Source organism: Coccinella septempunctata, chromosome 1 (assembly GCF_907165205.1).
Source record: "Coccinella septempunctata chromosome 1, icCocSept1.1, whole genome shotgun sequence".
Lineage (NCBI taxonomy): Eukaryota > Metazoa > Arthropoda > Insecta > Coleoptera > Coccinellidae > Coccinella > Coccinella septempunctata.
This window is the reverse complement of record NC_058189.1, coordinates 2,461,065-2,486,327: the sequence shown is the minus strand read 5'-3', so window position 1 is coordinate 2,486,327 and position 25,263 is coordinate 2,461,065. Positions and strand designations below refer to the sequence as shown.

At 42.8% G+C, this 25,263-nt stretch overlaps 2 protein-coding genes across 2 annotated transcripts; one reads left to right on the top strand and one right to left on the bottom strand.

The window, feature by feature from the left end:
* Positions 1-58: 58 nt before the first annotated feature.
* On the top strand, positions 59-3,734 carry LOC123317691 (serine/threonine-protein kinase VRK1-like). Its single transcript, XM_044904300.1, has 6 exons — positions 59-195; positions 275-748; positions 808-1,373; positions 1,656-2,138; positions 2,219-2,666; positions 2,780-3,734. Exons 2-6 carry the CDS (start codon positions 442-444, stop codon positions 2,845-2,847), a joined length of 1,872 nt encoding a protein of 623 aa, XP_044760235.1. The 5' UTR covers positions 59-195; positions 275-441; the 3' UTR covers positions 2,848-3,734.
* Positions 3,735-3,869: 135 nt separating this feature from the next.
* Positions 3,870-25,205, bottom strand: LOC123316027 (cleavage and polyadenylation specificity factor subunit 1). The gene is made up of 16 exons (XM_044901940.1): positions 24,863-25,205; positions 24,593-24,807; positions 24,218-24,534; positions 23,855-24,105; positions 23,618-23,799; positions 23,049-23,327; positions 22,708-22,995; positions 22,341-22,649; positions 18,912-19,573; positions 16,923-17,172; positions 16,244-16,568; positions 14,289-14,662; positions 14,068-14,200; positions 13,850-13,990; positions 12,756-12,885; positions 3,870-4,100 (listed from the first exon to the last, which is right to left on the bottom strand). Exons 1-16 carry the CDS (start codon positions 25,029-25,031, stop codon positions 3,914-3,916), a joined length of 4,212 nt encoding a protein of 1,403 aa, XP_044757875.1. The 5' UTR covers positions 25,032-25,205; the 3' UTR covers positions 3,870-3,913.
* Positions 25,206-25,263: the final 58 nt, after the last annotated feature.

The window sequence follows — 25,263 nt, the reverse complement described above, 5'->3', positions numbered from 1 at the left end:
ATGGTATTTTTGTATCCAATAGAAAATATTACTTTAATTTCGGAGACGGCGCGGATCGAATTCTGTATGTATTCTGTGGCAACTGGCGGGCCGGTTGTAAGATGGCCGTGGTACAGAAGACTGTTGACATTCTTTTATTGTCATGATTTTTTGGATTTGAGTATTTTTCTGAGAATTTTGTATTAATTGAGTAAGGTAAATATATTTTCAATCTTATAGACTTTGTTATATTTTTTTCTTTACATTGTTTTGTTTACAAGTCTTTATTTTTCAGTTCCTAAACCGAAGGAATAACTACAAAAATGAATAGAATTATCATTTCAACTAACTGAAACAAAAATTTCCTGAAAGTTGAAAGCTAAGATCCGAACTCTACTAAGTGACTTTTTTATATCGATTTTGAAAAATTTGAAGTGACTACAGGGGACCCCACATATTACGATGCCTAAAACTCCTAAAAGAGTTTATGATCGAAACTCAGATGAACCCTTTATTAAGAAAATAGATTTAACAGACTGTGATCGGAATGGTATTGAATTAGTACCAGGTGAAATTCTGAAAGATTTATCTGGAAATGAATGGATACTTGGAAAAGCAATAGGATGTGGAGGATTCGGAGTTATCCATGAAGTATCCCAGAAATGTAAAAAAGAAAAGAACAAATATGTTGTAAAGATAGAAACTCACACAAATGGTCCTCTGTTTACCGAAATTAATTGTTACTTGAGGATTGGTAAAAAAGAAATGAGTAAGTCTTAGGTTAGTATGATATCCGTTACATTATTTACAAAAGATTTTTTTTTTCAGTCGATGAATGGACTAAACAAAAAAGTTTACCAGTTTTGGGCATGCCTCATTATGTAGCGTCTGGCTCTCATATTTTCAAAGGCATCAAATACCGTTTTTTAGTTCTACCGCGATTTGAAAAAGATTTAGAAGCAATCTTTGAGGAGAAGAAAAAGTTCAATTTGAAAACTGTACTTCTTATTTCAAGCCAGATTCTTCAAGTTCTGGAGTATATTCATGAGAAGGGTTATATTCATTCTGATATTAAAGCCGCTAATATCATGCTAAGTCAAGTGAAAACATTAAGAACTAAAAATACTTCAAGTGATTTATCGACTTATTCAAAGTCACCAGTAGCAGACTCTAAAAAGAGGTGTCTCAAATTGAGAAATTGTAAAGTGAGAAAAGTGACTCAAGTGCTTAGACCTAAACGTTATGATACAAGAAAAGTAAAGTGTATTGACTATAACATAGATCATTTATTTGATGTTTGTTCCTTGTTTGGGTCTGAAGATGAAATCGAAGATCCTGAAGAAGAAGAATACAAAATCAAGAAAATCAAAGTCAAGGAAGTTAAGAGGGAACAGGTGAGGACACTGTAGTTTGTCATTATATTAATCGAATGTTAGGGATATTCATTTGACATATTCTCAATGTTCACTTTCATTTTCTTTACCTGTAAACATTTTTGCAGATTTGAAATCTCAGAAAAAACCTTACATTTTTGTTCATAAAAACTTAGAACATAAATACATTCTTCTCTTTACCTGGCAAACTAAATATCGACGTTTTTATTGTAAGCTGTTGAGTTTGAAGGAAAAATCATGCATATCTTGTTATTATTTTTATATTGATTTATTTTTTCACAGCTCTATTTATTAGATTTTGGTCTTGCATCAAAATACCGATTGTCAACAGGAGAACATAAAAATTGCGAAGATGAACGTAAAGCACATGCAGGTACATTACTATTTTGCTCCAGAGATGCTCACAAGGGTATACAATCCAGACGGTCCGATTTAGAATCTTTAGCTTACAATATGGTGTATTGGTTAACGGGCTCCCTTCCCTGGATTGACGATCTGGAGAATCCAGAAATGATGCAAAGGAAGAAAAGACACTGTTTTGTTGACATATCGGGATTCCTATATTTTTGTATGCCCGATCCTCCCAGAATATTGAAGGAGTTCTTTCAATATATAAAAGGATTGGACATCCAAGACACTCCGGATTATAATGCATGCCAGCAATTCATTATGAAGGCTTTGAAAGAGCATGGCTATCACGATCAAAAGTTTGACTTCGATAATGTTGAAGGTTGGGGATTGAATAAAAAAAAAGTTTCAGAAAAGGTAAATACATATTGTTTGAAATTTTGGCCATAAGTAAACGAACAAACAATAGGTCCTACTACTAATTGTTTCATTTCAAGGTCGGTCATCCAGTGGACGTTTTTAAAAGGCCACCGCTACTTTCAAACATGCCAGTCAAACCGATACTCCGTAGAAAAACGAAAAAGACGAAAACCCAAGCGGCTTTGAAATGGTCAATGATGCTTTCGGATCCCGAGGTTCTTCTTAAGAAAGTTAATAGGAAAGTGGAAACTAACGATGCTCCAACCGTTTTGGACTTTGACTTGGAGGAAATGAACCCCACACCGGCCATGAGGGAGGTTTTCAAAAAGTACGAGGAGAGGAAAGGTCTGTCCCCTAACAGTTATGGGGAAACCGATTTGGGGGATGTTCCGGACGGATACACGCCCGCGATGGCGGCTGTGCGACAGAAAGTTTTGGAGTTGCGAGAATTGGAGGAGGCTGTGAAGGTGAAACCGATCAAGAGGAATAGGAAGAGGACAAGAAAAACTTCAAAGAAGAATAATAGTAAGTGTTGAGATATAGAATGTGTATGAAAAGAAGAAGATAAATATTCTGTGATCTTGACGTCTTCCCTCTTCGGGGTTAATTTATTATAATTCTCTTGAAATTACTTTCAGATAAAGAATCCAGCAAATCAAAGCAGAAATCTTCCCTGCCTACAAGAATTTACAGCCTAAGGGGATGATATCCAAAATTTATTTTTTACATAAAATAAGTACATATTTGATGTTGTGAATGTTGTTAAGTTGACGAAGATTGTACTTACTCTTGAATTATAAACGTGTACTGCATACAAATTTGAACTTCCATTCAAAATTAGCAAATTAAAAAGAAGGTTGTGATAAATGTAAGTGGGAACTTTTGTAGGAAAATTTCTAGTTTAGCGTCTAAAAAAAAATTTCAATATTTGAAGACATTTCCTAAATTATTAAATAACTTACGAAATTTCGTCCTATTTCAATTAATTCACTATTTCAACCCAAAATTAGTGTAGTCCCGGTCAAGATAGAACTTTTTTATGATTTTATCAGTTCGTACTATTTATTACAGATTTCAAATATATATACGTATATCTTCAATTTATTCCAAAATGTAAATTACGAAGCTTATTCAGCGAAATAATCAGCATTGCACTGTTCCATATTAGTATTGCAATAATTATTCGATTTGCAAACAGGAGGAGGATATATTTTTATTATAATTAGAATGTATATATCATAATTTGTTTAGTTCCATATTGTTTGTTATGAAGACGATAAAAATTCTTTTACATTTCACCTAAATTAAATATTGTTATACTTTATTCTGAAAATATTTATGTTATGTTGATTTCAATCCTTATGTTTTTTTTATACTAAAAGTGTGTGCTTTGCCCTTGTTTAAAGATTTTACATGTTTTTTTTTAGTACTCAATTAAATAACTCTGAGAATTCACTGACAAATATCTGCCGAAGAAAATATTGAATGAATGATGAAAGTAAGTCATTTAGATTTATGGTTATACATTGTTCTGTGATTAGGAAAAAAATACTAAACTTTGATTTCCTCAATAAAACGTATGTTTAAATAAAATATCTTCCATAATTCCCCTTTAAACATTTCCCAACAAATATGCTGCCTGAATAATAGCGAAATAAAAAATTAATTCAAGGTCTGAAATAATCATTTTTCAAACATTGAAGGGAGATAAAAAGATTCTTGAAAAAATCATATCAATATTTTATTACACGTTATGTACAGTATTATATAACTCAAAAATGACTTGTCAATTTCTGGAGTTCGCTCAGATCATCCAACAGTTCATCTATTTTGGTACCAATTTTCTTCGAGACTTCAACCTTTTCAGTGAGCGTAAGACTGAGAAAACTCCAAACTAATTCGCCATCAATTATTGAACGACAGGGATTCGCTGATAACTTTTTGTGGCTCTTGTAAGTCCTGAAAGAAAAAAGAAGAGTAATGCAGATGTTTTGAGTTTTCCATAATCTGCTGTCTGGCTACTCGAGTAGAAATAATAAAGACGTCTAAAACACATCTTAGAAATAATCCTATATCTCTTGTCAACAAGTGTCAGCTCCTGCGGAGCTTTTAGGCGCCTGTCATGCGCGTGTGTGTGTGTGTGTGTGTGTGTGTGTGTGTGTGTGTGTGTGGTGTGGGCTGTGTGGTGTGGGCTGTGTGGTGTGTGTGTGTGTGTGTTTGTGTGGGCTATGTGGTGTGTGTGTGCGTGCGTGGGTGTGTGTGTGTGTGTGTGTGCATCTGCGTGCGTGGGTGTGTGAGTGTGTGTGTGTGTGTGTGCATCTGCGTGCGTGGGTGTGTGAGTGTGTGTGTGTGTGTGTGTGTGCACTGTGTGTGTATGTGCGCCTGCGTGCGTGGGTGGGTGTGTGTGTGTGTGTGTGTGTGTGTGTGCACTGTGTGTGTGTGTGCGCCTGCGTGCGTGTGTGTGTGTGTGTGTGTGTGTGTGTGTGTGGGGGGGGTGGTGCAGGGTGTGCGTTTCGAGTATCGAGTGTCGTGTGTCAAGTGTCGAGTTTCGGTGTCGAGTGTCGGTGTCGTGTGTCGGGTGTCGTGTGTCGGGTGTCGTGTGTCGTGTGTCGGGTGTCGAGTGTCGGGTGTCGAGTGTCGGGTGTCGAGTGTCGGGTGTCGTGTGTCGAGTGTCGTGTGTCGGGTGTCGAGTGTCGGGTGTTGAGTGTCGGGTGTGGTGTGTCGTGTGTCGGGTGTCGAGTGTCGGGTGTCGAGTGTCGGGTGTCGAGTGTCGGGTGTCGAGTGTCGGGTGTCGGGTGTCGAGTGTCGGGTGTCGAGTGTCGAGTGTATGGCGTGTGTGTGGCGGTGTGTGTGGGTGGAGTGTGTGTGTGTGGTGTGTGTGTGGTGTGCGTGTGTGGTGTGCGTCTGTGTGGGTTGGGTGTGTGGGGCGTTTGTGTGTGGGATGTGTGTGGGTGGGGTGTGTGTGTGTGTGTGCGCCTGCGTGCGTGAGTGTGTGTGTGTGTGTGTGTGTGTGTGCGCGCCTGCGTGCGTGGGTGTGTGTGTGTGTGCACTGTGTGTGTGTGTGTGTGCGCCTGCGTGCGTGGGTGTGTGTGTGTGTGTGTGTGTGTGGGGGGGGGGGTGCAGGGTGTGCGTTTCGAGTATCGAGTGTCGTGTGTCAAGTGTCGAGTTTCGGTGTCGAGTGTCGGTGTCGAGTGTCGGGTGTTGAGTGTCGTGTGTCGAGTGTCTTGTGTCGAGTGTCGGGTGTCGAGTGTCGGTGTCGTGTGTCGGGTGTCGTGTGTCGGGTGTCGTGTGTCGTGTGTCGGGTGTCGAGTGTCGGGTGTCGAGTGTCGGGTGTCGAGTGTCGGGTGTTTGAGTGTCGGGTGTCGTGTGTCGAGTGTCGTGTGTCGGGTGTCGAGTGTCGGGTGTTGAGTGTCGGGTGTGGTGTGTCGTGTGTCGGGTGTCGAGTGTCGGGTGTCGAGTGTCGGGTGTCGAGTGTCGGGTGTCGGGTGTCGAGTGTCGGGTGTCGAGTGTCGAGTGTATGGCGTGTGTGTGGCGGTGTGTGTGGGTGGAGTGTGTGTGTGTGGTGTGTGTGGTGTGTGTGTGGTGTGCGTGTGTGGTGTGCGTCTGTGTGGGTTGGGTGTGTGGGGCGTTTGTGTGTGGGATGTGTGTGGGTGGGGTGTGTGTGTGTGTGTGCGCCTGCGTGCGTGAGTGTGTGTGTGTGTGTGTGTGTGTGTGTGCGCGCCTGCGTGCGTGGGTGTGTTTGTGTGTGTGTGCACTGTGTGTGTGTGTGTGTGTGTGTGTGTGCGCCTGCGTGCGTAGGTGTGTGTGTGTGTAAGGGGGTGTGTGCAGGGTGTGCGTTTCGAGTATCGAGTGTCGTGTGTCAAGTGTCGAGTGTCGGTGTCGAGTGTCGAGTGTCGGTGTTTAGTGTCGAGTGTCGGGTGTTGAGTGTCTTGTGTCGAGTGTCTTGTGTCGAGTGTCGGGTGTCGAGTGTCGGGTGTCGAGTGTCGGGTGTCGAGTGTCAGGTGTCGAGTGTCGGGTGTCGGGTGTCGAGTGTCGGGTGTCGGGTGTCGAGTGTCGGGTGTCGAGTGTCAGGTGTCGAGTGTCGTGTGTCGGGTGTCGAGTGTCGGGTGTCGGGTGTCGAGTGTCGGGTGTCGAGTGTCAAGTGTCGAGTGTCGGGTGTCGGGTGTCGAGTGTCGGGTGTCGAGTGTCGGGTGTCGAATGTCGAGTGTCGTGTGTCAAGTGTCGAGTGTCGGTGTCGGGTGTCGAGTGTCGGTGTCGAGTGTCGAGTATCGGGTGTCGAGTGTCGGGTGTTGAGTGTCGGGTGTCGAGTGTCGGGTGTCGAGTGTCGGGTGTCGAGTGTCGGGTGTCGAGTGTCGAGTGTCGAGTGTCGGGTGTCGGGTGTCGAGTGTCGTGTGTCGGGTGTCTTGTGTCGAGTGTCTTGTGTCGAGTGTCGTGTGTCGGGTGTCGAGTGTCAAGTGTCGAGTGTCGGGTGTCGGGTGTCGAGTGTCGAGTGTCGGGTGTTGAGTGTCGGGTGTCGTGTGTCGAGTGTCGTGTGTCGGGTGTCGAGTGTCGGGTGTCGAGTGTCGGGTGTCGAGTGTCTTGTGTCGAGTGTCGTGTGTCGGGTGTCGAGTGTCGGGTGTCGAGTGTCGGGTGTCAAGTGTCGGGTGTCGAGTGTCGGGTGTCGAGTGTCAAGTGTCGAGTGTCGGGTGTCGGGTGTCGAGTGTCGGGTGTCGGGTGTCGAGTGTCGAGTGTCGTGTGTCGGGTGTTGAGTGTCGGGTGTCGTGTGTCGAGTGTCGGGTGTTGAGTGTCGGGTGTCGTGTGTCGAGTGTCGTGTGTCGGGTGTCGAGTGTCGGGTGTTGAGTGTCGGGTGTGGTGTGTCGTGTGTCGAGTGTCGGGTGTCGAGTGTCGGGTGTCGAGTGTCGGGTGTCGGGTGTCGAGTGTCGGGTGTCGAGTGTCGAGTGTATGGCGTGTGTGTGGCGGTGTGTGTGGGTGGAGTGTGTGTGTGTGGTGTGCGTGTGTGGTGTGCGTCTGTGTGGGTTGGGTGTGTGGGGCGTTTGTGTGTGGGATGTGTGTGGGTGGGGTGTGTGTGTGTGTGTGCGCGCCTGCGTGCGTGAGTGTGTGTGTGTGTGTGTGTGTGCGCGCCTGCGTGCGTGGGTGTGTGTGTGTGTGTGCACTGTGTGTGTGTGTGTGTGTGTGTGCGCGCACTGTGTGTGTGTGTGTGTGTGTGTGTGTGTGCGCCTGCGTGCGTAGGTGTGTGTGTGTGTGTGTGTGTGTGTGTGAGGGGGTGTGTGCAGGGTGTGCGTTTCGAGTATCGAGTGTCGTGTGTCAAGTGTCGAGTGTCGGTGTCGAGTGTCGGTGTTTAGTGTCGAGTGTCGGGTGTTGAGTGTCTTGTGTCGAGTGTCTTGTGTCGAGTGTCGGGTGTCGGTGTCGAGTGTCAGGTGTCGAGTGTCGGGTGTCGAGTGTCGGGTGTCGGGTGTCGAGTGTCGGGTGTCGAGTGTCAAGTGTCGAGTGTCGGGTGTCGAGTGTCGGGTGTCGAGTGTCGATTGTCGGGTGTCGAATGTCGAGTGTCGTGTGTCAAGTGTCGAGTGTCGGTGTCGGGTGTCGAGTGTCGGTGTCGAGTGTCGAGTATCGGGTGTCGAGTGTCGGGTGTTGAGTGTCGGGTGTCGAGTGTCGGGTGTCGAGTGTCGGGTGTCGAGTGTCGGGTGTCGGGTGTCGAGTGTCGGGTGTCGAGTGTCGGGTGTCGAGTGTCGATTGTCGGGTGTCGAATGTCGTGTGTCAAGTGTCGAGTGTCGGTGTCGGGTGTCGAGTGTCGGTGTCGAGTGTCGAGTATCGGGTGTCGAGTGTCGGGTGTCGAGTGTCGAGTGTCGAGTGTATGGCGTGTGTGTGGCGGTGTGTGTGGGTGGAGTGTGTGTGTGTGTGGTGTGTGTGGTGTGTGTGTGGTGTGCGTGTGTGGTGTGCGTCTGTGTGGGTTGGGTGTGTGGGGCGTTTGTGTGGGTGGGGTGTGTGTGTGTGTGTGTGTGTGTGTGTGTGTGTGCGCCTGCGTGCGTGAGTGTGTGTGTGTGTGTGTGTGTGTGTGTGTGTGTGTGTGCGCGCCTGCGTGCGTGGGTGTGTGTGTGTGTGTGTGTGTGTGTGTGTGTGTGTGTGTGCGCCTGCGTGCGTAGGTGTGTGTGTGTGTGTGTGTGTGTGTGTGTGTGAGTGTGCGCCTGCGTGCGTAGGTGTGTGTGTGTGTGTGTGTGTGTGTAAGGGGGTGTGTGCAGGGTGTGCGTTTCGAGTATCGAGTGTCGTGTGTCAAGTGTCGAGTGTCGGTGTCGAGTGTCGAGTGTCGGTGTTTAGTGTCGAGTGTCGGGTGTTGAGTGTCTTGTGTCGAGTGTCTTGTGTCGAGTGTCGGGTGTCGAGTGTCGGGTGTCGAGTGTCAGGTGTCGAGTGTCGGGTGTCGGGTGTCGAGTGTCGGGTGTCGAGTGTCAAGTGTCGAGTTTCGGGTGTCGGGTGTCGAGTGTCGGGTGTCGAGTGTCGATTGTCGGGTGTCGAATGTCGGGTGTTGAGTGTAGGGTGTCGAGTGTCGGGTGTCGAGTGTCGGGTGTCGAGTGTCGGGTGTCGAGTGTCGAGTGTCGAGTGTCGGGTGTCGGGTGTCGAGTGTCGTGTGTCGGGTGTCTTGTGTCGAGTGTCTTGTGTCGAGTGTCGTGTGTCGGGTGTCGAGTGTCAAGTGTCGAGTGTCGGGTGTCGGGTGTCGAGTGTCGGGTGTCGGGTGTCGAGTGTCGAGTGTATGGCGTGTGTGTGGCGGTGTGTGTGGGTGGAGTGTGTGTGTGTGGTGTGCGTGTGTGGTGTGCGTCTGTGTGGGTTGGGTGTGTGGGGCGTTTGTGTGTGGGATGTGTGTGGGTGGGGTGTGTGTGTGTGTGTGCGCGCCTGCGTGCGTGAGTGTGTGTGTGTGTGTGTGTGTGTGCGCGCTGCGTGCGTGGGTGTGTGTGTGTGTGTGTGTGTGCACTGTGTGTGTGTGCACTGTGTGTGTGTGTGTGTGTGTGTGCGCGCCTGCGTGCGTAGGTGTGTGTGTGTGTGTGTGAGGGGGTGTGTGCAGGGTGTGCGTTTCGAGTATCGAGTGTCGTGTGTCAAGTGTCGAGTGTCGGTGTCGAGTGTCGGTGTTTAGTGTCGAGTGTCGGGTGTTGAGTGTCTTGTGTCGAGTGTCTTGTGTCGAGTGTCGGGTGTCGGTGTCGAGTGTCAGGTGTCGAGTGTCGGGTGTCGAGTGTCGGGTGTCGGGTGTCGAGTGTCGGGTGTCGAGTGTCAAGTGTCGAGTGTCGGGTGTCGGGTGTCGGGTGTCGAGTGTCGATTGTCGGGTGTCGAATGTCGAGTGTCGGGTGTCGAGTGTCGGTGTCGAGTGTCGAGTATCGGGTGTCGAGTGTCGGTGTCGAGTGTCGAGTATCGGGTGTCGAGTGTCGGGTGTTGAGTGTCGGGTGTCGAGTGTCGGGTGTCGAGTGTCGGGTGTCGAGTGTCGGGTGTCGAGTGTCGAGTGTCGAGTGTCGGGTGTCGAGTGTCGTGTGTCGGGTGTCGAGTGTCTTGTGTCGAGTGTCTTGTGTCGAGTGTCGTGTGTCGGGTGTCGAGTGTCAAGTGTCGGGTGTCGAGTGTCGAGTGTCGGGTGTCGGGTGTTGAGTGTCGGGTGTCGTGTGTCGAGTGTCGTGTGTCGAGTGTCGGTGTTTAGTGTCGAGTGTCGGGTGTTGAGTGTCTTGTGTCGAGTGTCTTGTGTCGAGTGTCGGGTGTCGGTGTCGAGTGTCAGGTGTCGAGTGTCGGGTGTCGAGTGTCGGGTGTCGGGTGTCGAGTGTCGGGTGTCGAGTGTCAAGTGTCGAGTGTCGGGTGTCGGGTGTCGGGTGTCGAGTGTCGATTGTCGGGTGTCGAATGTCGAGTGTCGGGTGTCGAGTGTCGGTGTCGAGTGTCGAGTATCGGGTGTCGAGTGTCGGTGTCGAGTGTCGAGTATCGGGTGTCGAGTGTCGGGTGTCGAGTGTCGGGTGTCGAGTGTCGGGTGTCGAGTGTCGAGTGTCGGGTGTCGAGTGTCGTGTGTCGGGTGTCGAGTGTCTTGTGTCGAGTGTCTTGTGTCGAGTGTCGTGTGTCGGGTGTCGAGTGTCAAGTGTCGGGTGTCGAGTGTCGAGTGTCGGGTGTCGGGTGTTGAGTGTCGGGTGTCGTGTGTCGAGTGTCGTGTGTCGAGTGTCGGGTGTCGAGTGTCGGGTGTCGAGTGTCGGGTGTCGAGTGTCGAGTGTATGGCGTGTGTGTGGCGGTGTGTGTGGGTGGAGTGTGTGTGTGTGGTGTGCGTGTGGGGTGTGTGTGTGGTGTGCGTGTGGGGTGTGTGTGTGTGTGTGTGTGTGTGTGTGTGTGTGTGTGTGTGTGTGTGTGTGTGTGTGCACTGTGTGTGTGTGTGTGTGTGTGTGTGTGTGTGTGTGTGCACTGTGTGTGTGTGTGTGTGTGTGTGTGTGTGTGTGCACTGTGTGTGCACTGTGTGTGTGTGTGTGTGTGTGTGTGTGTGTGTGTGTGCACTGTGTGTGTGTGTGTGTGTGTGTGTGTGTGTGCACTGTGTGTGTGTGTGTGTGTGTGTGTGTGCGCCTGCGTGCGTAGGTGTGTGTGTGTGTGCGCCTGCGTGCGTAGGTGTGTGTGTGTGTGCGCCTGCGTGCGTAGGTGTGTGTGTGTGTGTGTGTGCGTTTCGAGTATCGAGTGTCGTGTGTCAAGTGTCGAGTGTCGGTGTTTAGTGTCGAGTGTCGGGTGTTGAGTGTCTTGTGTCGAGTGTCTTGTGTCGAGTGTCGGGTGTCGAGTGTCGGGTGTCGAGTGTCGGGTGTCGAGTGTCAGGTGTAGAGTGTCGGGTGTCGAGTGTCGGGTGTCGAGTGTCGGGTGTCGAGTGTCGGGTGTCGAGTGTCAAGTGTCGAGTGTCGGGTGTCGAGTGTCGGGTGTCGAGTGTCGAATGTCGAGTGTCGTGTGTCAAGTGTCGAGTGTCGGTGTCGGGTGTCGAGTGTCGGTGTCGAGTGTCGAGTATCGGGTGTCGAGTGTCGGGTGTTGAGTGTCGGGTGTCGAGTGTCGGGTGTCGAGTGTCGTGTGTCGGGTGTCGAGTGTCTTGTGTCGAGTGTCTTGTGTCGAGTGTCGTGTGTCGGGTGTCGAGTGTCAAGTGTCGGGTGTCGGGTGTCGAGTGTCGAGTGTCGGGTGTTGAGTGTCGGGTGTCGTGTGTCGAGTGTCGTGTGTCGAGTGTCGGGTGTCGAGTGTCGAGTGTCGAGTGTCGGGTGTCGAGTGTCGGGTGTCGAGTGTCGGGTGTCGAGTGTCGGGTGTCGAGTGTTGGGTGTCGGGTGTCGAGTGTCGGGTGTCGAGTGTCGAGTGTATGGCGTGTGTGTGGTGTGCGTGTGTTGTGTGCGTCTGTGTGGGTTGGGTGTGTGTGGGATGTTTGTGGGTGGGGTGTGTGTGTGTATGTGTGGTGTGTGTGTGTGTGTGTGTGTGGTGTGCGTGTGTGGTGTGCGTCTGTGTGGGGTGTGTGTTTGTGTGGGGTGTGTGTGGGGTGGGCGTTTTTGTGTGTTGTGGGTGTGTGTGTGTGTGTGTGGGGGTAGACGTGTGTGTGGGGTAGGTGTGTGTGTGTGTGTGTCTGTGTGTGTGTGCTATGTGGTGTGTGTGTGTGTGTGTGTGTGTGTGTGGTAGGTGTTGGGTGTGTGGTAGGTATTGGGTGTGTGTGAGTGTGTGTGGGCTGTGTGGTGTGTGTGCACTGTTTGTGTGTGGGCTGTGTGGTGTGTGTGTGTGTGTTTGTGTGGGCTGTGTGTGTGTTTGTGTGGGCTATGTGGTGTGTGTGTGTCTGTGTGGGCTGTGTGTGTGTGTGTGTGTATGGTGTGGGTTGTGTGTGTGTGTGTGTGTATGGTGTGGGTTGTGTGTGTGTGTGTGTATGGTGTGGGTTGTGTGTGTGTGTGTGTGTGTGTGTGTGTGTTTGTGTGGTATGTGTTGGGTGTGTGTGAGTGTGTGTGTGGGCTGTGTGGTGTGTGTGCACTGTGTGTGTGGGCTGTGTGGCGTGTGTGTGCACTGTGTGTGTGGGCTGTGTGGTGTGTGTGTGCACTATGTGTGTGTGTGTGTGTGTGTGTTTGTGGGCTGTGTGGTGTGTGTGTGGCGTGGGTTGGGTGTGTGTGTGTATGGAGTGTGTGGTGTGTGTGTGTGTGTGGCGTGGGTTGGGTGTGTGTGTGTTTGTGGGCTGTGTGGTGTGTGTGTGTGTGTGTGTGTGTGGGCTGTGTGGTGTGTGTGGGCTGGGTGTGTGTGTGGGCTGTGTGGTGTGTGTGCACTGTGTGTGTGTGTGGTGTGGGTGTGTGTGTGGGTGTGCGCGTGTGCGTGCGTGGGTGTGTGTGTGTGTGGTGTGAGTTGGGTGGGTGTTTGTGTGGGTGTGTGTGCACTGTGTGTGTGTGTGTGTGTGGCGTGGGTTGTGTGGTTTGTGTGTGTGTGCATGTTATATAAGATTTTGCTCTCTGCAGTGCGCCATCTGCATCTGCATTTTTGTAACTAGAGTAAATACTCGGTTGAATCCTCACATCTAGAAACAGAGATTTTTGGTGTTTCAGAGATAGTTTTCAGGAAGCGTGGTTAATCCTCTGGGTTGAAGCTAGTGTAGATCTTATTTTTAATCTTATTGGGGGAACTTACCTATATGCTTTTGGATTCAAACCAGCAATATGGGCGCCATGAGTAACCAGAACATTCTGCAACATAAGTAGTCGACGATATGTTTTTTCAGGTACAGGCATGATATATCCCATTCCTCCATCTAGTGTAGCTGTACAAAAAAATATTCATTAGCAATTTTCTCTTTGAAAATTGATGTGAATACTATTGGAAACACTAATAATTAGTATACCGGGTGAATCTCTGACTCGTAGAAATATTTTAAAGGTAGATTTTTGAGGTCACAAGAAGCACTTTTTCCCTTTACTATTTTTTATCGGTTTAAAAGATACAGAACCATAAAAAAATGTTATTTTAAGTTTTATCTACCAATGGTTTTATCCAAGAAATGAATTTCGGATTATAGTTTTTCATTTATTTGATGAATCTCCCTCACGTGTTCCAGTTTTCTTATTAAGAACATTACGTACCATAAAAATACAAAAACTTCAACCCAACTCTTGAAACTAAGTTGGACGCTATCTAATAAATATTTGAAAGTTTTTTAAAATGAAATTATTCTTCATATTTTCTCGTGTAATGCGCCGTTTTCGAGTAATTTGACGTTCAAAAATAAAAAATGTCTCATTCATCACTGGTATTCGTGTCCTGACTTTTTAAATATTCAACTATGTAGTGGCAAAGAGGACAGGGGAAATAAAAATCCTTAATCTCGGCATCTCATTAAGGATTTTTATTTCCCCTGTCCTTTTTGCCACTACATAGTTGAATATAAAAAATGTCTGTGAAATTCGAAAAATTGGGTACTTTGGCTGAATACAATTCTGTTTAAAAGATCCACAGATATGTAGAGTCACAGATTTAGCCTGTTATTCTGAAGGGAATCTTGTTTTTCCAAAGGTGGCATAGCTCATTATGAAAACTTAAAATGGAATCGAAAAAATGGTATAGGAAAAAGTGTTTCTTTTGACCTCAAGAATCTACTGTTAAAATATTTGTATGAGTCGAAGACTCACCCTGTATTGAGAGGAAAAGCTCATAATAATTAATGTAATGACGATAATTTTCAAAACTCATTAAAAAAACTTGTGAATTTAGAAAATAGAAGTACTTACCAAACATTGTCATGTGTCTTCTATCGCCTCCAGTAAAAATTTTAGTATCTTCATCTCTTTCCGTTATTTTTACAGCTAATCGGAAGAATGTGTTCACATTTTGACCAAGATGAAAATCAGCCTTCCTCAGTAACTTTTGGCCTGAAAAAAGTGACCAATAAAATCGATTCATGTAGAGAAAATTTCATTGAAATTTTCAAACGGAGAAAAATACCAACCTCCCAATGATTCTCTCGCTTCTGGTTGATACATGTACAAAACGAGATTTTTCTCTTTATCAGAAACTAAAAATCCCAATGTAGTTCCGTCGATTAAATATTCAATTGAATATACCTCACAAGGCTTGAAATCCTGAAATTATAAGAATATTTATTTCATAAAATACCATCCACGGTCAAAAATGTCAATGTTGGAAAAAATCTTGAATTAAATTACTCACTCTTGATACAAGAGAAAGTGTCCTGTGCTCCTCTTGGAACCGAAGCAATGATATGGATTTATAAACATCGGCAATCAAAAGTAAATTTTTGATAGCCAATATCTGATGCGTGTATATTTGCGTATCTATGAAGGCCACTCCGACCAGATCGTTATCAGTTAGTTGCCATATATAAATCTTCTGTCCAACCGCTGATACCAAGAACCCGCTGACTTGTGATAAGGCAGTGACAGGCCCTTTCTGTTCTTTCGCATATATTTCTTTGAATCTGTTCTTGGTTAATGGCTGACCTGGTTCAGGAACGACTTCGATGATGTCATAAATAAGAATCCTGCCCCTAGAAGTAATATCTTCACCGTAGTTGTAATTAGTCCCTGAAAGAACAATATTATTTAATTGCAAATTTTCACAACATATATGGTGTCTTTGACTCGCACAAATACACTGCGCAAAAAATTAACGCACATTCTGAAAATCTCAATTTTAATGAAAGTTAACTCTACATTGACTTTATAACTTATTTTTTATGTTCTCTCGGGAAGGTTTTGAACGAAACAAGACACATTAAATGGAAGAAAAATTCAGGATTTCACCGAATCTTATGTGAAAGAAGAGAAATGAACAATTTTCAAAATACTGAAATGCTGTGATTTAATACTTGGTATTTCCACCCCTTGCGTTAATTACAGCTCGGCAACGACGGTTCATACTCAAAATGAGTGATCTTAAAATGTTCTGATCTAATCCTTCCCAGATTTCTCCGAGTTGGATTCCTAAGTCATTAAGAGTAGCTGGATGATTTTCTGAACTTCTCAGCCTTCTATTGAGGTTGTCTAAAACCTGCTCAATCGGATTGAGATCTGGACTTCTTGCTGGCCATTCCATTCGAGAGACTTCAACCTCTTCAAGGTACTCCTGAACGATGCGCGCACGATGGGGTCTGGCATTATCGTCCATAAAAATGAAATTTTCACCAATGTATGGGGCAAATGGCACTACATGCTCTTCAAGAATGTTCCTTATATACTTATCAGCATTCATAGCTTCATTATCAACGACCACTAGGTCTGTGCGAGCAGTCAAAGATATTCCACCCCATACCATAATCGATCCTCCCCTGAAACCAGTAGTATTCAGGAAATTGCACTGAGCATATCTTTCATGTGAACGTCTGTATACAAGGGAACGTCGATCACAATGGTAGAGGCAGAATCTAGACTCATCTGTGAAGAGAACTCTTTCCCAATCGGCCTCTTCCCAATGGATATGCTCTCTCGCAAAATCCAAACGCGCCCTTCGATGGGCTGGGGTAAGAGCTGGGCATCTTGCCGCGACACGAGGCCTTAAATCATAGTCTCTGGGGCGATTTCTTATTGTCTTATTGTATTGAGTGCTAATTTGCACCTCATGAGTTTGCTCAAGCTGAATTTGAAGGAGGCGAGCGGTTGCAAACCGTTGTCTCAACGAAGAAACTCAAGTAACGTTCTTGAATGGCAGTTGTTACCCGTGGTCTACCCTGTCCTGGTCTTCGGACATTCATACCTGTCTCCCTGAATCACTGCAACATTCTGGACACACTTGTATGGGAAACTCCAAACCTTTCTGCAATTCTTGTGTATGTCCACCCTTCTTCTCGCAAAACTACCGCTTGGGCACATTCCTCTTGGGTCTAATTGCGTGTTTCGCGTTGCATAGCGATCGAGTGTAGAAAATCAAACGAAAGAAAAACTATTGATCACTAGAATTGATCGAGAACAACTGATTTTAGAATGTAGCCAAACATACGAATGCATAATTCTGATAAAAATAATTATCATTGAGAACACCTGCGTTAATTTTTTTGCGCAGTGTATTTGTACGAATCAAAGAATCACCCTGTATAATGCCATTAGAGAAATGATTGTTTTCGTCAGTTATAAATCGCAATTTTGTCGAGAAAACATGTGAGAACTCACCCACTGCTATGTAACCTCTCAAACCTGAACGGGTTCCTTCATAAGCCAAAGAAACATTCTTTAAACAATTGACGTGCTCCCACTCCTCCAAGTCTATTTTGGTACTCGGAATAATGTCCCAAGATACAGGGGAGAAGAGCATAACACTGAAAATTTCCTGAGGTGGATATGGGAATCGGTCTCCCTTCTCTTCGACTGACAATTCCTTATCTTCACCGTTGAATTTGTAATATTTATTCGAAGGTTCTGCTATACTAGTTACCAAACAATAAGTCTTAGACTCCAGATGATAGGTCACAAAGTGGGGAGTACATCTTAAGGGTACCTGTAAAGAGTAAAAAGATTGAAAGAACAAAAAATAGTCTAGGGACTGTTTGCCATTAGTGATTCCCATGTTACATTCAGAGATCAAGAAACCTTCATTGTGTTTTATATGTTTTGGGTTTAACAGATGACTTTTTCCATTATTTCTGTAATTCTTCCATGAAAAGATGGCAATGATACTGATTTTCATTTTAGATCTCCAGTTGCCACACAATAATTAACTTCCTGCCTCTTTCACGAGATTTTATGAATACATTGTGGATCTTCCAGAATATTTATAATTTTTAAAACATATTTTCTCACTACCTATCAAAATGCACGGGTGATACACACTCTTTGCGACATAAAAGCTTACCTTTCTCACTGGCCAAGGAGCATCATAACTCAAATTAACAGGTAATAATCCAATCCTTAATTCGTGCTTTCTATTTATATACAAGAACCCATACTGACAATTGAGATTGTTGAATGAGGCGAAACAATGCAATTCCCCATCTATGCTCATAGGATGCACCCTCAGTTCACCTCTAGGTGGTAAGAATATCCACTGCGGATTGACGCCACATATAAATACTCCATTATATCCAGCCACATTGCTGAAGTACCTGAAAATTTTATACCGTGTAAAATTACTGCAATTTGAATAATTCTACATTACATTAATATTTGTTCTCTCATAAAACGTGTGTTCAAAAAACTCCGTCTTCGAGTAGGCTATAGAATAGGGAATACTCCTGACAAAAATGATGCATTTTTTATGAAATATCTTTGAAACGACACATTTTGAAATAACCATTTCAACCGCTTCCCAAAAAAAAAATTATTTTAAGCACTTAAAAATGAAAAATAAAAATGGGTATTTAAAATTTAAAGCGTTTCATTTCGATTACACAAGTTGGCAACATCGACTGAAATATGCCTTGATAATAAAGGACAACAAATACATTATCTTGATGATAATTTGACCCAAGAGGAATGTGCCCAAGCGGTAGTTTTGCGAGAAGAAGGGTGGACATACACAAGAATTGCAGAAAGGTTTGGAGTTTCCCATACAAGTGTGTCCAGAATGTTGCAGCGATTCAGGGAGACAGGTATAAATGTCCGAAGACCAGGACAGGGTAGACCACGGGTAACAACTGCCATTCAAGAACGTTACTTGAGAGTTTCTTCGTTGAGACAATGGTTTGCAACCGCTCGCCTCCTTTAAATTCAGCTTGAGCAAACTCATGAGGTGCAAATTAGCACTCAGACAATAAGAAATCGTCTCAGAGAATATGATTTAAGGCCTCGTGTCGCGGCAAGAGGCCCAGCTCTTACCCCAACATATGGAAGGGCGCGTTTGGATTTTGCGAGAGAGCATATCCATTGGGAAGAGGCCGATTGGGAAAGAGTTCTCTTCACAGATGAGTCTAGATTCTGCCTCTACCATTGTGATCGACGTTCCCCTGTATACAGACGTCCACATGAAAGATATGCTCAGTGCAATTTCCTGAATACTACTGGTTTCGGGGGAGGATCGATTATGGTATGGGGTGGAATATCTTTGACTGCTCGCACAGATCTAGTGGTCGTTGATAATGGAGCTATGAATGCTGATAAGTATATAAGGAACATTCTTGAAGAGCTTGTAGTGCCATTTGCCCCATACATGGGTGAAAATTTCATTTTATGGACGATAATGCCAAACCCCATTGTGCACGCATCGTGAGGTTGAAGTCTCTCGAATGGAATGGCCAGCAAGAAGTCCAGATCTCAATCCGATTGAGCAGGTTTGGGACAACCTCAATAGAGGGTGAGAAGTTCAGAAAATCATCCAGCTACTCTTAATGACTTGGGAATCCAACTCGGAGAAATCTGGGAAGGATTAGATCAGAACATTTTAAGATCACTCATTTTGAGTATGAACCGTCGTTGCCGAGCTGTAATTAACGCAAGGGGTGGAAATACCAAGTATTAAATCACTTATCAGCATTTCAGTATTTTGAAAATTGTTCATTTCTCTTCTTTCACATAAGATTCGGTGAAATCCTGAATTTTTCTTCCATTTAATGTGTCTTGTTTCGTTCAAAACTTTTCCGAGATAACATAAAAATTAAGTTATAAAGTCAATGTACAGTTAACTTACATTAAAATTGAGATTTTCAGAATGTGCGTTAATTTTTTTGCGCAGTGTAGTTTCCGCGGTGCATTTGAAAATATCATGAATGAAACTCATAACTATTCAGTTTAAACTTGCATATGCAGTGATAACCCAAATTGAGAAGAATTCTTCATTCCGTAGAACAAATAAAAAATGTATAAAACTAAATATCACACTCATGTACTTGAAGAAAAAAAGTCTTACCTCATTTTTGGAATGTTTTCGTGAACATAAAACCAGTCAGAATTATCAGAATCTTGTAACACATCTGTGTTTCCTTCGTATATTATATCATGCTTCATTTTCCTGAATCGCAATTTAAGATTACCTCGAGGATACCTGAATACTTCATAGATATAAATATCTCTCTCCATTCTAACGAATAACAAGGGCCTCGATCCCTTATTTCCCAATGAAGCCACCAATATTTCTTTAATTCGATGATCAACCCCCGGCTGCAGTGTAGTATTGCTTCCAGGTAATACCGATTCCAAATTATCCACCAACACTTTTGGACCATGACAAATATTGGCTACATAATAACACAGTTTGAAATTAGGCACCGAGTATAATTCCAAATGGCAGTTATCTCTAATGACGAACAACCAATAGGTTTTTTTATACTCGGTGAGGTATTTTTTCCACCAATTATGCCTCAGTCTAGGTTTGGGCGGTGGTGGATTCAGGGAAGGCATCTTGAAGTCGCTGTTGTCGCCATACAATAAGTCATCCTCGTTCTCGACATCTGGTTTAACGTCACTCTCGTTGGACACAAATTGTGGAACAAATGTGAATTCCTCTGGAATTTTACTACAGAATAGCCCGGAAAGATCCTTGTATAGACAGATATTCGTGACAGGAGGAATCTGAAAGGAGTCAATTATCGAGGCAAAATTACTAAAAATGGTACAGCACTTTTCGAATTTCAAAAACAAGCTAGGTTTGTGCTGTTTTGTACCATTGAGATTTTTTTGTCAATTTCATACGGTTCTCAAGATATCAAAATGTATGGAATGAGCCAGTGGGGTTTTGATAATTGAAATAGATTGTACTGAGTTGTGCTGTTAGAATTTTTGCGAATTTTCCTCTTATTTCCAGCAATATCGAAAGTAAGGAAAAAAGTAAGCCCAGCACTTTTGTGTTTTGTTCCTAAAATTGAGTGGAATCATTTTTGCTACATTTGTGCTGACTTGTGCCGTTGAGATTTTCAGAAAAAGCTCCTAACTTTTTCTTCAAATGGTGGATATTACAAAAAATCAGTAGATTGTTTGAAAATCAGTGTACAGGGTGGGCAAAATTGGTTTTCATCAATTGGACGTATTTACCCTTTTTTGTTTACTTTGTACACTTTTATTTGATTCAGAATCAAATAAAAGTGTACAAAGGCAAAATTGGTGATACCTGAATTCCAACTTTTTCAACCCAACGAGATAGAGGAAAATGCATGGCACGGTCGTCTTTTTTCGACAAACTAATAATGCCTTAAACTGCATTCCTCTATCTTCTTTTGTTTTCAAAATATTCAAAAAAGAAGTGCTGAAATTCCTTTTGGACATGGAGCCATATAAGATAGGTGAATACCTGGATACCAATTAATTTGATACTTTTTTTGTTGACGTGTTTTCTTTTCACTGTTTGTACAGTTATTTGGAAAATAAAATGCATTATTATTATTATTATTATTATTATTGTTTTCGAGTTATAGGTAGAAATCAAAATTTTAACTTTGGTCATTATCTCCGTTTCTGTTCAAGCCAGGATGTTGAAATGAAAACATTATACAGACAATTTTTTGATATCAATCCAGTGGCGTACTATGATTTTTTCTAACAGGTATATTTGCTAAGCTATAACATAGATATGTATTTTTTCTTATGAAAACAGTAGTTTAAAATGACTTAAAAAGACTGAGGGTGATGTATAATTTTTTGAAATTTCTGAAACAGTAAAAAAATGGCCCTTTTTTCTAAGTCATTTTAAATCACTGTTTACATAAGAAAAAACAAAATTTTATGTTATAGCTCAGCAAATGAACCTGTAGGAAAAAATCATAGTGCGCCACTGGATTGCTATCAAAAAAGTGTCTGTATTGTGTTTTCATTTCAACATCCTAGCACAAAGAGAAACAGAGATAATGACCAAAGTTGAAATCGCCCAAATTTAAATTTTGGCCTATAACTCAACAACAAAAGACGATAGAGGAATGCAGTTGATGGCATTATTAGTTTCTTGAAAAAAGACGACATGAATGGTACATTCATTTTTCTCTATCTCGTTGGGTTAAAAAGTTGTAGTTCAGGTATCACCAATTTTGCCCAACCTGTACATGGCAACAGGCAGAAGAAAATAGATGACACATTTCCGAGCTCTTTTTTCATGACTAATCCAAATCTGAAAACAGAATCGGCCTATCATTTTTAGATTTCGAGTTAGAAACAAAAATTGAGATTTTGACGATTCCGAAAAGTTCTCATAATTTTTTTGTCTTTGAAGTTACAAATCTGAAACTTGAAACTTTTAAGGCACTTTTATACGTAGAATCTACTGACAACAATTTTTTTTTTAATTCAAAAATAACAAATTCAATAAAAGTTTGCCTTCAAAAGAATGAGAGTTCGCCTAGTGATCCAAAATGAAAAAATATTTTGAGCTCGTCAGTAGATTCTACGTAAAAAAGTGCCTATAGAAGGTTCAAGTTTCAGATCTGTAACTTCAAAGACAAAAAAGTTATGAGGACTTTTCGAGATCGTCAAAATCTCATTTTTTGCTAATAACTCAAAAACGATGAATCGTAGGAGGCTACAGTTTTCACCATTCTTTGTTTCTCTGAAAAAGAACTTGGAAATAAGTCATTCTTCTATAGCTCTTATAGTTCTCGAGATCCCCTCAGTAGACAACGAATTTCGCCCACCCTGTACACTGATTTTCAAACAATCCGCTGATTTTTTGCTAATATCCACCATTTGAAGAAAAAGTTCGGATCTTTTTCTGAAACGGCACAAGTCAGAACAAATGTAGCACAACTCCATAAAGAAATTTCAACAAAAAAGCAAGAAAGTGATAGGCAAAATTTTTTCCAAAATTTTTATTTTTCGCAAAACTAGAAAAATTTTTGTGAAAATTTCAACGGCGCAATTTAGTACACGTGTAGCACAATTTGTTCCATGGGTTTTGTTTAAAACAAAAACAAGTGCTCGGCTAATTCAATTTAGCACAAATTATTCCACTCATTTTTAGAAACAAAAGTGCTAGGCTAACTTTTCTCTTAATTTTCAATTTTTCGCGAAATAAGAGGAAATATCGCAAAAATACGAGAAGCACAACTCAGTACATGTATAGAACAAACTATTTCAGCCATAAAAAACTTGAGCTGGGCCAGCCCATTCCATACATCTTGTGGAATATCTTGATAACTGTAAGGAATTGAAGAAAATCTCCAAGGAACATAAAAGCACAAACTTAGCACAATTCGGCACAAATTTTTTTCGCAAAAATCGAAAAGGCCAACTTCACACATATTATTTTTTTGCTCTTTTTCTATCCAATGTGATCATAAAATAAACTAATAATTATAGTAAGGGACTGTTTTCTGTACCATAGCTAGAGCAATCTTAAGTGTGCAATGTTACTTACGTTGGAGAGGGTGGACTTGCTGATGACTAATTTAGCAGCCCCTGTTTGTTTAGATTCCCTCAACATAAACGTTATAACTTGTCCATCAGTGGTCAAAAGTGCAATATAAGGATCCGCACTTGTTGCAAAAACCACAGCTGACCCCAAATTTAAGGGAATATGCTGAATTTGAACTGGTCCTCTGAGCAATCGGATAGATGCCGTTGTAACCTGTACAATATATTTGTTATGACCAAGATTACCCGCAAAAACACTTGGACAGTCCACAGCAAATCCACTGTTTGTGATCTCATCGATTTCTTGACCTGTCTGTGGAGAATAATCGCAAATAAATTATCAATGAAAAAGCTATATTTAAATTTTTTACCTGCAGAACTAATGTATCTTCTTCTCTACCCAAGAGGAGAAACGCATGTTTATCTCCACCATTACAAACTGTCCAAACATTATAACAGCCAGGTAAGGTGTAAGTAGTTACAACTTGCGGTCGAATTGACCTCTGTAAAATGCACAATGCTCCATTCTTTCCGTATCCTGAAGTCGTTGCGATCTCAAGGTCAATATTGACTCTATTCGAGAATTCTTCACTCAGGAAAGCTGGCTCGCCAAGTGTCAAGTTACCGCATGGCCCTATATTTAATAAACTATCACATACCTGAAAAAATTCAAATGACGGTTACCGGTTCAACCCCAATTTGAAATGTTTACCTCAAACGTGTAACTTTTCAACTGTAAGCTTGTTTCTTGCTGATTTCCATACACCTCGAATTCTTCAGGATCCCGAATATCTTGTACATCGGAAGCAATGCAATCTGTTAAAGAATCTAGCACCCTATCATCTTCCCCGTCGGTTTTTGAACGTTTAGAAGCCGGTTCTTCAGAGTCGTCTAGAACTATGACTTCGTTGCACTTTTCTTGAAAACGCAGAAGCAATGAATTTCCCAAACGAGAACCAAGGAATAGGAAATTGTGTTCACAAATACATAGCTGAAAATAGGTGAATAATTAGCTGACTTCAGTTAAGACTGAATTCTGATTTTGATATACAGAGCGAGTCTTTAACTCGTACAATTATTTCAACAGTAGAATCTTGAGGTCAAAAGAAACACTTTTTTCCTATACCATTTTTTCCGAATCAACTGGGATGCAAAGATACAGGCTGTTGACTTTTGACCTCAAAAATCTACTGATAAAATATTCGTACAAGTCAAAGACTCACCCTGAATAGTAGGAGTAACCTAGATCATTTTCGTTCAATATTACAAATTAAAACTTACACAAGTCGTTAATACGCTAGAGGCTGCTAAGTGAAAATGAAATGTTCGGACATATCTCATACTATCAGCTAGCAAAGTTAACACATAGAGATCTCCATTTTTCAAAGACAACACCAAAGTGTCATCTTCTAAAAATCCAATTTGTGCACAATCCAAACTTATTTTTATTCCTTCTTGTGGCTCTAAAATGAAAATGATAGAAATAAATTGAATCCATTTAACTTTCCGCCAACTTACTCAAAGGAAAATTGGTGCAGGTCTCGGCAATACTATTCAAAGAGACCCCATATGGTGGAATACTCTGATTCAAATAAATCAAAGCGTTCACTGACATTATCAGCGTTCCTCCTAGTGGCTTTTTTATTGGAATTGCTTTTATGCAGTCGAAAGGTAAATTTGAAACGCTCCAAATTACTGGGTGTACCTTTTGTTGAAGATTTAGTGAAATGGCAGCCATAGCACAGGTATCGGTTCGGACAGCCACACGTCTGAGTGAAATAATAAAATAAAAATGTATTATGATTTTAGGATGGCAGTATCATAAACCTTTACTGGTTTAAACTATTTTCTGATTTAGCATATATAGCATTTCTTACTCACCCTGAAAATGTTTTGAGTGGCTCATACAGAATCAACAGAGTAGGTTCATAATATCCATGTAAAAACTGTATATCTATTACATTATCGATTTTGTCCATCAATTCTTTCAAATGTATCATATATGATGATAATATAGGTGCCTTTGAACTGTAGGCATTTTGGCTCATTGGTTTCACATCAGTATCTGTGTCGTCAATTGAAGTATCCCTTCTAAAAGGTAAAATGACCAGTTTTCTGCCAAAAACAGTCATTACAGCACATCGGTTTTCAGGATCAGCTCGCACAAGAGGAATATGATGATGATGGGTCCAACCGTCCTTCAAAAAAAACCCTTCAGTAAGTAATAATTTCATAATAAAACTGGCAATTTTTTACCTTTATTTCATCATCTTCGAAATAATGCAAACTTAATGTTCGCAAATCATGACTTTCAGGTTCATATTCCACTACAGATAACTTAGCATCAGCAAAGGACAAAAGTAATGCATCTCTCGGAGAACATGCAAGGCTCACACTTTCTACAGCCATAATATTCCCAAATAAAGAAAACTGAGCCATACATTCTAGTTTCGATTTTGGAGGATAAATTTCTGCAAAAAATTTTGAACTGAAGTCCGGCTTCAATAAAGCATACTTCTAAATTACCTGATATTTTTTCTTTACTTTTAGGATCGACATCAGGAATAAGCCTGAACACTTTTAGTGTATTTGCTCCTGCTAGTACTAAATTTCTCTCGGTTTTATTGAAAAAATAGCAACTTATAGCATGTTCAACTCCAGTCGCTGGATGTGTTTGTTTACATATTGAAAACATTTTCCTATAAAGGATAATATATCCTTCCGCTTACTACAAATAATAACCAAAACTACTTCTAATCGATTTATTACAGCATTAATACACTCTTCATTATTTATTCAAAAATATTCACTTTTTTTAAGAAACCAAACTTTTACAAATTTAGTGCATCGCCTCGGCAACAACATTGAAAATTAGGTTAGAATTATTCGAGTTCTGTGGTTAAAAGCTGGATCACGGAATATTTTCA